Source organism: Rhinoraja longicauda, chromosome 25 (genome assembly GCF_053455715.1).
Source record: "Rhinoraja longicauda isolate Sanriku21f chromosome 25, sRhiLon1.1, whole genome shotgun sequence".
NCBI lineage: Eukaryota > Metazoa > Chordata > Chondrichthyes > Rajiformes > Arhynchobatidae > Rhinoraja > Rhinoraja longicauda.
In genome coordinates, this window is record NC_135977.1 from 8,028,696 (window position 1) to 8,042,560 (window position 13,865).

The 13,865-nt window shown below is 50.3% G+C and overlaps 1 protein-coding gene across 1 annotated transcript; it reads right to left on the reverse strand.

Moving 5' to 3' along the window:
* Positions 1 to 639: 639 nt before the first annotated feature.
* On the reverse strand, positions 640 to 12,316 carry selenom (selenoprotein M). Its single transcript, XM_078421551.1, has 5 exons — positions 12,067 to 12,316; positions 11,073 to 11,108; positions 7,295 to 7,329; positions 5,745 to 5,823; positions 640 to 3,130 (listed from the first exon to the last, which is right to left on the reverse strand). Exons 1-5 carry the CDS (start codon positions 12,175 to 12,177, stop codon positions 2,915 to 2,917), a joined length of 477 nt encoding a protein of 158 aa, XP_078277677.1. The 5' UTR covers positions 12,178 to 12,316; the 3' UTR covers positions 640 to 2,914.
* Positions 12,317 to 13,865: the final 1,549 nt, after the last annotated feature.

Consider the following 13,865-nt stretch of genomic DNA (forward strand, 5'->3'; position numbering starts at 1 on the left):
ATGGAATTGGTATGGATATGTACCCGACTGTTAGCATGGACAAGGTGGGCCGAATGGCCTGTTTCTTCCTCTCTGTCAATTCTCATATGTTGATAAATTGGCATCCAGAGCGGTGATTCTAGACAGTTAAATACAGTGACCATGGCGATAACATAACTGAACTCACCCTCAATGCAATGTTCCTGCTTTGCACAACATTGCCTGGTTTAATATTGCTTTATTTGGTGTTAAACTTTCCAGAAGGTTTCACCCAGACTGACACGTATGTTGAGGTACAGTGAAAAGCTTTTGTCGCGTGCTAGTCAGCGGACTCCTGGTCTACCTTACCCTTGGACTACCTTTGATCGGACTTTTTCTTTCAGGCCACCCACTCTTTCTTTCAGACCTCCATCATGGCGGCACGGTGGCACAGCGGTAGAGCTGCTACCTCATGGCGCCAGAGACTCGGGTACGATCCTGACTACGGGTGCTGTCTGTATGGACATTGTACGTTCCCCCCGTGACCTGTGTGGGTTTTCTCCAGGATCTTCGGTTTCCTCCCACACTCCACAGATGTACAGGTTTGCAAGTTAATTGGCCTGTTATAATTGTAATTTGTCCCTAGTGTGTGTAGGATAGTGTTAGTGTGTGGGGATCGCTGGTTGACGCGGTGTCGGTGGGCTGGAGGGCCTGTTTCCGCTCTAAACTAAATTAAACATGGGTTGGTTTGAAGAGTCTCCCCCAGTCATCTGCCAGAGAGGAGAAGCCCAATGATTTAACACTTCCCCTCTTCAAATGATTCAGGCATCCGCCCACACCAGAAGAAACAGACAGTTTGTGTTAGGATCATTGAATTTTATTGTAAACCAGGTAGAGAAAGTACCCGTGGAGCAGTGCGGCCTGTGCACACGGTGCCTTTCGTCCTCAGGAACACTTCACCTCCGCTCTCGGCACGGTTGCCTTTTCAGCCGAGAACTTCATTCGTTTCTCTGGAGGACTGGAGGCACTCACAGACAAACAGCACACACCCAGCCTGAGATACCTGGCGGTTGTGACTTACATGGGGCAGGTCCAGAATGAATCGTGGAATAAAATGCAACATTTCTGGGACTTCAAAGTGTTGCAGAGCACAAAACAAAAATTACAAGTTTGAAAGGATCAAAAGGATCAAAATACCAAAATAAATCCAAAATAAAACGAAAATCCTTGAAATACACAGCAGGTCATTTAAAAGATCGTTGAACTGAAACCAGCATTGTTTACCTGACCTGGTGACTATTTCAGACATATTCTGCTTTTGTTTCAAGTTAAACAAGTTCTAGATATCATAGAGGGGAATCTCCTCTGCAGAACCAGGGGCCATTTGACTGCATGGTTAATACATTATCCTTGATAACATCTCAGCAACAATGAATTACACATATTAACAAAGTTACTGATTGTAAATAAAGGATGTACATTTAGAATGGAGACTGTGTGGACTTTCATTAGCCAGAGAGTGATGAATCTGGAATTCAGTGCCACAGATATGGTGGTGGTTAGTTTCGTTTAGAGATACAGTGTGGAAACAGGTCCTTTGGCCCACTGAGTCTGCGCCGACCAGCGATCCCTGCACACACCAGGGGAAATTTACAATTATACCAAGCTGATTAACCTACAGACCTCTACGTCTTTGGAGTATGGGAGAAAACTGGAGCATCCGGGGAAAACCCACACAGGTCACAGAATGTGCAAACTCCGTACAGACAAGCACCCATAGTCAGGATCGAACCCGGGACTCTGGCGCTGTAAGGCAGCAACTCTACCGCTGCGCCACCGTGCTGACCCGATGGAGCCCAGGTCGTCGGGCATTTTTTAAAGCGGAAATTGATAGATTCTTGATTAGCAAGACTGCCAAAGGTTACAGGGAGAAGACAGAGGAATGGGGTTGAGAGGGGGAAATAGATCAGCCATGATTGAAAGACAGAGCAGACTCAATGGGCCGAATGGCCTAATTCTGTTCCTACGTCTTTTGAACGTATTGCTGACTGACTCTGTGCACATCTGGCAGAAGCTGGGACCTTGCTGGTTGACAAGGCTTGGGGTTTGTACATTTAGCCAGCAGACTGAGGCGTTGTGAGGTATTTGGATTGTAAACCACAGCTCGTGCGTCTGGTCCAAGGATCTCTCTTTGCAACAACTAGTCGGTTGTTCTGCTGCTTGTGATAATTCTGTGAATATCAACTGACTCCAAACACCATCCGAACCAGATCCACCTGGAGGTTTGCAGACCAAGATTTAAAATATGCCACATGCCCGTTAGTTTTTGTTTTAGTTGACACAGTGTGGAAGCAGGCCCTTCGGCCCACCGAATCCATGCCGACCAGCGATCACCCGTTCACACTAGAATTCAGAGATACAGCGTGGAAGCAGGCCCTTCGGCCCACCGAGTCCGCGCTGGCCAGCGATCACCTTGTACACTAACCTACACACACTGGGGACAATTTTACAACTAACTTACCAATTAAGCCAATTAACCAACAAACCTCCACGTCTTTGGAGTGTGGGAGGAAACCAGTGCACCCAAAGCAAACCCACGTGGTTAAAGGGAGAACGTACAAACTCTGTACAGACAGCTCCCTTAGTCAGGATCGAACCCGGGTCTCTGGCGCTATAAGGCAGCAACTCTACAGCTGCGCCACCGTGCCGCCCAAAGGTTAGTGGAAGACTTCATTCAATTTGCCTCAACACTCAACGACACAACAACCCTGTCTATGTTTGTTTGTCACAAGTGGACCCATCAGATTTACAGGGAATTAAAAAGAAATAAGGTGTTGATTGCGGATAGATAGATGGAAAATGTGATCATCAGGAAACTAAAACCACAATTAGATTTACAATCCACTTGAACCTGCCCTCTGTATAGGAGGCAAAGCAATAACATTTCAACGTTTGTCTATAGATCTTGCTTCAACTCGTCAGAATCTTCCGGTATCTCGGTCACAACTTCAGGAAGGGGTTTGGCCACAGAGTCGGGAGTGGGCTTGCCCGACATTGGCGCGTAGTAAAATTCAGGTGGCACTGGGGCATCGGGACTCTCCTTCTTGTAAAATCCCAGTTTCAGCAGCAAGTCATTGATCTCCTCCCTGGTCATCGGCATGAGGTTAATTCGCTGCGGAGACAAAAACAAGAAGTGAACGCCAGGAAGTTCGAGCGCGGTCAGTTTTATTATGGAGCGCATTTATACAGAGACACCCTCTGCACAGAGACCCAATCTGAAGAAGATGTCTCGACCCGAAACGTCTCCCATTCCTTCTCTCCAGAGATGCTGCCTGTCCCACTGAGTCACTCCAGCTTTTTGTGTCTATCTACACAGAGAATTGTGGAGCGAGAACCTCCAATAAGCTCTGAACTACATGGACTACTATTGTAATTATTGCACTATTATTGCCTGTTTGTGTTTTATGTGTGTGTATGTGTGCGTGTGTACATGTGCGTGTGTACGTGTGTGTCTGTGTGTTTGTGAGTGTGTGTGTATATATACACACACACTGAACTTTTTTTCTCGTTTATTATATTGTTTACACATCTCCCAATGTGTTACTTACACATCTCCCAATGTGTAAGTAAGAACGTCATTGTTCAATCTGGGACATATGACAATAAAACACTCTTGAATTTAAGGGCATTTGAGGATAATCCGTCTTATTGATGGACAACCACTACACGAAGAAGCCACTGGACATTGAGCAAGCCTCACGGTATTTTATTCTCCTCTAATGGGGTTTTACTCAGGCAGCACACAGAATCTGGGTAGGAGGGAACCGCAGATGCTGGTTGACACCGAAGATGGACACAAAATGCTGGAGTAACTCAGCGGGACAGGCAGCATCTCTGGAGAGAAGGGATGGGTGACGTTTTGGGTCGAGACCCTTCTTTAGACTGAGAGTCAGGGGAGAGGGAAACGAGATACAGAAGGGTACAGAGGCGTGCTTTTCCTTGATCATCGTCTGCTTTGATCTGTTCTTTTCACACCCTACATGTTCTACCATATCTCATTTCCCTCTCACACAGAATCTGGGTTTTAGTTTGTATTTAACCGTTGCTATTCCTCCAAAATGTGCATGACGATGGCATAGAGTTGCAAAAGCAAATGCACTTCGTTATCACCCAGCGGAATGAATATTGACTTCTCTTACTTCAGGTAACCCTTGCATCCCCTCTCTCTCCGTCCCTCCCCCACCCTACTGGTTTCACTGTCGTCCTGCCGAGTTTCACTGTTTGTATCATTTGGTATCACCTTTGCCACAGCCAACAATGGAGCATTGTGGGCTCCAACTCTCCTTGATCATCGTTGCTGGCTTTGCTTTGTCCTCTTGTACACCTTTCATTCATTTGTTCTTTGCACCTTTTCACGTCTCTCGTTTCCGTCTTCCCCCCCCCCCCCCCGACCCTCAGTTTTGAAGAAGGGTCTCGACCCGAAACCTCGCCTATTCCGTTCCTCCAGAGATGCTGCCTGACCCGCTGAGTTACTCCCAGCTTTTTGTGCCTGTCTACCCTTCATTCACAAGCTGTTGCTCACTTAAATGAGCAAAAAAAAAGGGAATGTTATAAAGCCAAAATGACTTCTTACGTCCAGTTCCAGGTAAGCATAGTTCAAGAGGACAAGTTCCGGATCCACTCCAGGGAAATAAGTCAACTGCAGGTTGTGAATGTGGTACCTGGTCAGGAAATGTCACCGTCGGGTCCGGGCTGGTTTTCATCTGATCACTGCCTCTTATTACTGCATTTCCTCTTAATCCCTCTTCTCTATGGCTATCTGTGAATTACATCTCCCAATGTTTCACCTCCCATAGAGTCACACAATGTGGATGGAGGCCCTTCGGCCCATCTTGCCCATACCGACCAACATGCCCCATCTACACTAGTCCCACCTGCCTGCATTTGGCCCGTATCACCTATCCTATCCATGTACCTGTCTAAATGGTTCTTAAACTCAGGAATTTTTCGCCTTCCCTGTTCCTGGCATTTTGACCCCAAGGCCCCTCCCCAATCCCACATTCCCGTCTCAATAAATCAGCATGTTGTCCCGCTATCTGCCAGCATATTTCCACTCCACCAATACAACTTTTGGGACAAGTGGGATGAATGGGGAAGATCCTGATCTGTGTTAAGTGATTCTATTAGTTTAGTTTAGTTCTAAAGAGACAGGCCCTTCAGACCACCTAGTCCATGCCGACCAGTGTGGGACGTGTACTGGTTTTATCCTGCACATGAGGGACAATTTGCAGAAGTCACTTCACCTGCAAACCTTGAGTGTGGGAGGAAACCGGGGGAAACCCACACAGTCACAGAGAGATCGTGCAAACTCCGTACAGACAGCGTCTGTAGTCAGAATCCAACCGGGTTCTCTGGCGGTGTGAGGCAGCAACTCTACCGCTGCGCCACCGTGCCGCCCTGGCATTTATGGATTCCTGGCATATTATTGGGCAAAGCAAGGAGGAACCTCACCTTGCATTTAATACATTGCCACTAACGGGGATACAAATTGTGGCCACATTATCTGCAGCTTTGCAGCGCTAATCTTTTGAGGTGCCGGAGCTGTCACTGGGGCCGGAGCGGCCGCTGTTAAATTCCCAGCTAGTTAAAGTTCCCCGCTGTTTATTTTTGACACAGAGGTGCCGGAGCAGCGCTGTGGTGAGCTGTGGCATAACTGATCCCCTGATTAACTGTACCCATCACCAAAATGAAAATTCACAGCAATGTCAAATTTAATAAAATCTTACATCTAGTTCTTCGAGATTGTAGTTCAGCAGAAGGAGCTCGGGATTTGCTCCTGGGACGTACTTCAACACCAGGTTGTGACTTTAGCAGGAGGTCAGGAAAATGTGAACGGTCGTACACACAGATACTGGAGCTGGGATTTGCAACGGGTCAATTTAGCCAGAGAGTCATAGCGTGGAAACAGGCCCTTTGGCCCAACTTGCCCACTCCGGCCAACGTGTCCCAGCTACACTAGTCCCACCTGCTTGCGTTTGGTCCATATCCCTCCAAACCTGTCCTATCCATGTACCTGTCCAACTGTTTCTTAAATGTTGGGATAGTCCCACCCTCAACTACCTCCTCTGGCAGCCTGTTCCACCACCACCCACCACCCTTTGTGTGAAAAGGTTATCCCTCAGATTCCTGTTAAATCTTTTCCCCTTCACCTTAAACCCATGTCCTCTGGTCCTCGATTCCCCAACTCTGGACAAGAGACTCTATGCATCTGCCCGATCTATTCCTCCATTTCTATTTCTGGACAAACTCCACCACCCCTCCTCCCGGTTGCCACCTACAGATCTCCATCTCCGAGAAAATGTGTGACCAGACTCATGAGCACAGACTGGCCAACCACCCGGCTCAGTGGCACCTCGTTCCACCCAAGCGTTTCGCTGCATCCTTTCATCTCAGCAGGGCCAGTGAGAACCCTCCAAATGCAACACGCTGCTCTCCCACCTTCCCCGCAACCAAATGGAAGCATCCCCCTCAATGGGAGGTCAAAGCCAAGGGGAAAATGTACAACCAGCGGCATGGCATGACCCTTAACAGGAGTTAAAGTATTTTCTTTTCGCACAGAGGGTGGTGAGTGCCTGGATCATGCTGCCATGGGTGGGGTGGGGAGGTGAGATGATAGTGGCGTTTAAGAGACGTTTGGATCGGCACATGGAGGGAATGCAGGGATATGGATTAGGTGCAGGCAGATGAGTTGCTCCTGGCATCTTGTTTGGCACGGACATTGTGGGCAGAAGGGCCTGAGCTTGTGCTGTACCGTTCTATGTTCTATGTTCTAATCCACAGTCACTGCCCATCTCTTCCGCCAGGGTTAAACAACCTGCTCCCTGATTTGGCAAGTTCAGAATATGCAGAGAATGGGGTTGAGAGGGGAAAATAGATCAGCCATGATTGAGTATACTCGTTGGGCCGAATGTCCTAATTCTGCTCCTATGGCTTAAGGGCCGACCTTCAGAAAGGAGATGTGGAGAAAGTTCTTTAGTCAGAGGGTGGTGAATCTGTGGAGGCCAAGCCAATGGACATTTCTAAGGCGGAGATTGACAGATTCTTGATTAGTACGAGTGTCAGGGGTTATGAGGCTAATGTGGGAGAATTGGGTTTGAGAGGGAAAGATAGATCAGCCGTGATTTAATGGCAGAGTAGACGATGGCCAAATTCTGCTCCTAGAACTTATGAACTTATGGCCTTATTACACTATGTGGCTGACATGATAAACAGCGCCATCTAATGGACAAAACCTACTGCAGGCCTCATAGGTATTGCTAGTTTCTCAAAAGGATACTAAAGAGGCAAGTCTTCGAGAACGAAAGCTTTCACCTGTGAACCGGAAAACCAAAATTAAACAGAACCCAATTAGTTTTCACAAAATTGAATCAAGTTTTCACAACAAGAAGCATTCTTTGCACAAATAAATTTCTTACAGAAAAATTGAATTCTCTTCCATTTGATTCTTCTCTCCTCTGAAATTAAAAAATCTTCCTAAAGTTCGATGAGGTGACTTCTGGAACTTTCTTTCATACGTTATTGCAATTTACAGAGCAGTTTAGTTTAGTTTAGTTTAGAGATGCAGCGTGGAAACAGGCCCTTCGGCCCACTGAATCCATGCTGACCAATGATCACACTAGTTCTCACACTAGTTCTATCCCACACACTAGGGACAACTTACAGAAGCCAATTAACCTACAAACCTGCACGGCTTTGGAATGGGGGAGAAAACCGGAGCACCCGTAGAAAACCCACGGTTTATCCATCCCAGCTCGTTGGATAAATAATATATTCCTTTATTCGTCCCACACTGGGAAAATTTACAGTGTTACAGCAGCAAAGTGGATAGCAAGACATTATAAATAAAAGTAAAGACAAGGATAAATTGTCATCAGTTTTCTGTGTGATCTTAACTGTTACTGTTGACTCGTCTGCTGGGAGCAGCGCTGGTTGTGCAGTCTCACAGCAGCAGGAAGGAAGGACCTCCTATATCTCTCCTTCACGCACTTGGGGTGAAGGAGTCTGTCACTGAAGGAGCTATTCGACGCAGTGACACTGGGAGTGTTCAGTATTACATACGAATGCACAGGATTTTATATTTGCAAATTCCATAATGTTCTCAAAAGAAAAACCTTGAAAAGTGGCAAAACCTGTTATCGTTGTGAGGGCAACTATTGAGCTCGATTGTGACTGTTCAGAATAACTTTATCTTTCAATTGCTACAAAGTAGGATGTGCCACGCTGGTCTGTAAGGGCAGATGAAGCACAACGTGGATGATGAAGGTTGACGAGAATTCAGACGGAAAGAAACACATTTATAGATACAGGGAGTGGTGCGCGACACAGCATGAGGTTGAAATGAGGGCACAAGGAATGCACCTGAACGGTGGTATTTATGCCCCAGGCAGAGGCCAGAGGCAAACAGGCTCGGTGGTCAATTCAAGGCAAATGACCAAAACTGAGAGATGCATATGAAAACTGCTGCAGATTACTCAGACATTGGAAGAGGCACAAACTTCTGGACAATCTCATGAACAGACACAATATAATGTATCAAGTGCGGCGATATAAAGCTGCACTGCGGAGAATGGCAGAATTGGGCGGCACAGTGGTGCAGCTGGTAGAGCCGCTGCCTCACAGCGCCAGAGACCCGGGTTCGATCCTGACTATGGGAGCTGTCTGTACGTTCTCCCTGTGACTGCGTGGATTTTCTCCGGGTGCTCCGGTTTCCTCCCACACCCCAAAGATGTACAGGTTGGTAGGTTAATTGGCTTTGCCTGTGCCTAGTGCGTTTGATATCGCTGGGCGGTGAGGACTCGGTGGGTCGAAAGGCGTGTTTCCGTGCTGTATCTCTAAAGTCTAAAGCTGAATGGGTCACCGATTCCTTCAGCAATTGGACCGGGTCGGTTACTTGTCTCAGGGGTCTGGGAGCCTTAGTGTGTGTGGGTTGTCTGTGTCCATCTGTACCCTGCCCTCTAGTGGTTTCCTTAAGTATAGAATGTGAATATCATAGTCACAGATTCTTACTGTGTGGAAACAGGCCCTTCGGCCCAACTTGCCCACACCAGTCAACATGTCCCAACTATACTAGTCCCACCTGCCTACGTTTGGCCCATATCCCTCTAAACAAGTCCTACCCATGTACCCGTCTAAATGGTTATTAAACGTTTTGATAGTACCTGCCTCAACTTCCTCCTCCAGAACCTCGTTCCATACCCCCACCACCCTTTCAGGTTCCTAATTGCCCCTCAGATTCCAATTAAATCTTTCTCCCTCACCTTAAACCTATGTTCTCTGGGTCTCAATTCCCCTACTCTGGGCACGAGGCTCTGTGCATCTACCCGATCTATTCCTCTCATGATTTTGTATTCCTCTATAAAATCACCCCTCATCCTCCAGCGCTCCTAGGAGTAGAGTCCTAGGCTGTCCAGCCCCTCCCTATAGCTCAAGGCTCTCAAGTCCTGGCAACATCCTCGTAAGTCTTCTCTGCTCCCTTTCCGGGGTGACTGGACAGACAACCTTCCAGGTTTGAGGAAGGGTCGAAACGTCGTCTGTCTATTTCCTCCACTGACTCTCTGAGTTCCTCCAGCACTATGTATTTTTCTCAAGATTTCAGCGCCTGCAGTTCCCAGTGTGTAGGTGGAGGGGGGTGTTGTTGGGAATGTCCTCATTTTATTTTCTCCAGGAGTAAGCCCAGTAAACGTCAGGCTTGTCAATGCTCCATATCTCATCCAGATGCTTTACTTAAAGCAAGAAAAACACTTTATGATCAGATTGTGGCAACTGTAAGCAGAGTTTCCTTTCAGCTGCTTTCTGTGCGATTTTTCCACCCACGCATTGTTGAAACGCATAGCTTTGTGCGGGAAACCTGCACGTCATTGTCTCCAAGAAGATCGACACAAAGTGCTGGAGTAACTCAGCGGGTCAGGCAGCATCTCCGGAGTAAAGGAATAGGTGATGTTCTGGGTTGGAACCCTTCTTCAGACTGAAAGACGGAGAAGGCCAGAACAAAAACCCATCCTGAGGTTGTCTGTTGCCGGCCCTGTTTTCTTCTGGCCTTCTCTATCTTTCAGTCCGATGAAGGTTTCCAACCCGAAACGTCACCTATTTCTTTTCTCCAGAGAAGCTGCTTGACCAACTGAGGCACTTGTGTCTACCTTCGGTGTAAGCCAGTATCTGCAGTTCCTTCCAACACATTTTCCCATCGTCTCCAGGCCTTGCTGCCTGTATCTTTGCTGAATTTAGTTTAGGGGTACAGCATGGAACAGGCCCTTTGGCCCACGCCGACCAGCGATCCCTGCACACGACACACACTAGGGACAATTTACAATTTTACCAAGCCAATTAGCCGACAGACCTGCACGTCATTGGAGCCTGGGAGGAAACCGGAGCACCCGGAGAAAACCCACGCAGGTCACGGGGAGAACGTACAGACTCCGTACAGAGAAGCACCTTCGTTAGGATCGAACCAGGGCCTCTGTCGCTGTAAGGAAGCAACTCTACCACTGCCCCACAAAATCAGGGAAACGAGGCAAAATACAAAGTGCCGGAGGAACTTAGCGGGTCGGGCAGCATCTGTGGGGGGAATGGACAGATGACCTTACAGGATTGAAGAAGTGTCCCTCCACTGACCCTCTGAGTTCCTCCAGCACTTTGTATTTTGCTCAAGATTCCAGCACCTGCTGTTCCTTGTGTCTCCAGAAAAAAAACTACGGCCTGTTGGATGTGGACAAAGCACAAAGCAAGCTTGGAACAGGTGATTAATTAAACACGGACATTTGTAAGTGGACATAATGTAGAAACGAGGAACCGCAGGTGCTGGTTTACATCAAAGATGGACACAAAATAAACAGACAGACTGAAGAAGGGTTCCGACCCTAAACATCACCCATCCTTTACCTCCAGAGATGCTGCCTGACCCGCACTCTATCTATATTGTCTAATATATTGTCCACATGATGCCTTGAAATAGCCAAGGGGGTTTTGGTATAAACCATCGTCTGCAGTTCAACTCTCATTGTTGAGGAAAGACTGTGCGTTTTGTTTTGCAAGAGTGACTGAGCGAGATCGCTTACCTCCGTCAGGACAGTCAACTGTCATCCTCCGCAACTCTGCACAAGGGAAGAGAAGAATAGTCACAGCGTTTACACGTCAGAAGCCTAGAGGCTGAAATCAGAGCCATGGTGGGGCAGCCCGTGGCTCCAAACTGCCCCGTCCCCTGGACCAACTATCTCCAGTCACCCCTCCCCCCCTCCACTGTCCCGTAGATAGTTCTTCAAACTGAAGAATAGTCCCGACCTGAAACACCAACCCATCCTTTTTCTCCAGAGATGCTGCCTGGCCCGTTGAGTGACTCCCGCACTTTGTGTCTACCTTCGGTTTAAACCACCATCTGCAGTTCCTTTCGACCCACTGCCCCATCCCCGATGCCACGATCTCCAGTGACACTTCCTCCTCCATCCTGCTCCTGGTCTCACTAGCTCCAGGAGGCCCAATTCACGGGATGTTTTCAAGAGAGAGTAGCTCTTAGGGCTGAAGGAATCAAGGGATATTGGGAGAACGTTGATTTTAGATGATCAGCATTGATCATATTGAATGGCAGGCCGAATGGCCGACTCCTGCACCTATTTTTCTACGTCCCACTGTATCCAGTGACCCATCCTTGGTCCCACCATCTCCAGCGACCCATCCTTGGTCCCACTGTATCCAGTGACCCATCCTTGGTCCCACCATCTCCAGCGACCCATCCTTGGTCCCACTGTATCCAGTAATCCACCCCTGGTTCCACCATCTCCAGTGACCCATCCCTGTCCCACTGTATCCAGTGACCCATCCCTAGTCCCACCATCTCCAGTGACCCATCCCTAGTCCCACTGTATCCAGTGACCCATCCCTGGTCCCACTGTATCCAGCGACCCATCCCTAGTCCCACTGTATCCAGTGACCCATCCCTAGTCCCACTATTTCCAGTGATCCATCCCTAGTCCCACCATCTCCAGCGACCCCTCCACCCCACCACTGTCCCGTCCCCTGGTTGCCCCCCCCTCTCTCTCTCAGCAGCGGTCCTACCTCCACTCTGCCCCGGGCAAGTCCCAGCGGCTTCTCTACGTCGAGTTTGTACGCGGCCGCCGCTTGCAAGAGCCAGAGCCCGAGCCCGAGCAGGAGGAGCAATGCGACCATGGTCTCCCTCACTGCACTGCCTCTCCTCCACCGCCGCTGGTCCCCGGGACCGCCCGGGCCGGCTATATAAGCCCGCTGCCACGTCAGTCCCACGGGCTGTGGGAGGCGGGGAGCGAGGGTGAAGCTGGAGATGGGTTGGGTCGGAGTGAAGAAGGACAGGCGAGGCGTGGCTAAAGGACTCCCACCCCCCCCCCCCCTCCCCACCCCCCACCACTCGCCGGCCCACACACACACACCCCCTCCCCACCCCCCACCTCCCCCTCCCCACCCCCCCCTCCCCACCCCCCACCACTCGCCGGCCCACACACACACACCCCCTCCCCACCCCCCACCTCCCCCTCCCCACCCCCCACCACTCGCCGGCCCACACACACACCCCCTCCCCACCCCCCACCTCCCCCTCCCCACCCCCCACCACTCGCCGGCCCACACACACACACCCCCTCCCCACCCCCCACCACTCGCCGGCCCACACACACACACCCCCTCCCCACCCCCCACCTCCCCCTCCCCACCCCCCCCTCCCCACCCCCCACCACTCGCCGGCCCACACACACACACCCCCTCCCCACCCCCCACCACTCGCCGGCCCACACACACACACCCCCTCCCCACCCCCCACCTCCCCCTCCCCACCCCCCACCACTCGCCGGCCCACACACACACCCCCTCCCCACCCCCCACCACTCGCCGGCCCACACACACACACCCCCTCCCCACCCCCCACCTCCCCCTCCCCACCCCCCACCACTCGCCGGCCCACACACACACACCCCCTCCCCACTCCCCGCCTCCCCCTCCCCACCCCCCACCACTCGCCGGCCCACACACACACACCCCCTCCCCACCCCCCACCTCCCCCTCCCCACCCCCCACCACTCGCCGGCCCACACACACACACACCCCCTCCCCACCCCCCACCTCCCCCTCCCCACCCCCCACCACTCGCCGGCCCACACACACACACCCCCTCCCCACCCCCCACCACTGCACTACTGCTGAATACACACCAGGGAAACTCAGTTAAACTTCAGCCACTGTCCATGAAACAGCACTGGATGCTCCCACAATTGTTCACCAGAACAACGAACGTTAACATTAAGAAACATTCAGACAGGTTTCATGGATAGGACAGGTTTGGAGGGATATGGACCAAACGCGGGCAGGTGGGACTAGTGTAGCTGGTACATTGTTGGCCGGTGTGGGCAAGTTGGGCCGAAGGGCATGTTTCCACACTGCATGACTATGACTCCATGGGAATATAGAAACATAGAACTGCAGGTGCTGGTTAATACCCAAAAGGCACAGAGTGCTGGAGTGACTCAGCGGTTCAGGCAAACATGGACAGAGACGTACCGTACCCGTACCGTGGCGGCACGGTAGCGCAGCGGTAGAGTTGCTGCTTTACAGCGAATGCAGCGCCGGAGACACAGGTTCGATCCTGACTACGGGTGCTGCACTGTAAGGAGTTTGTACGTTCTCCCCGTGACCTGCGTGGGTTTTCTCCGAGATCTTCGGTTTCCTCCCACACTCCAAAGACGTACAGGTATGTAGGTTAATTGGCTGGGTAGATGTAAAAAATTGTCCCTAGTGGGTGTAGGATAGTGGTAATGTGCGGGGATCACTGGGCGGCACGGACTTGGAGGGCCGAAAAGGCCTGTTTCCGGCTGTATATATATGATGATGAT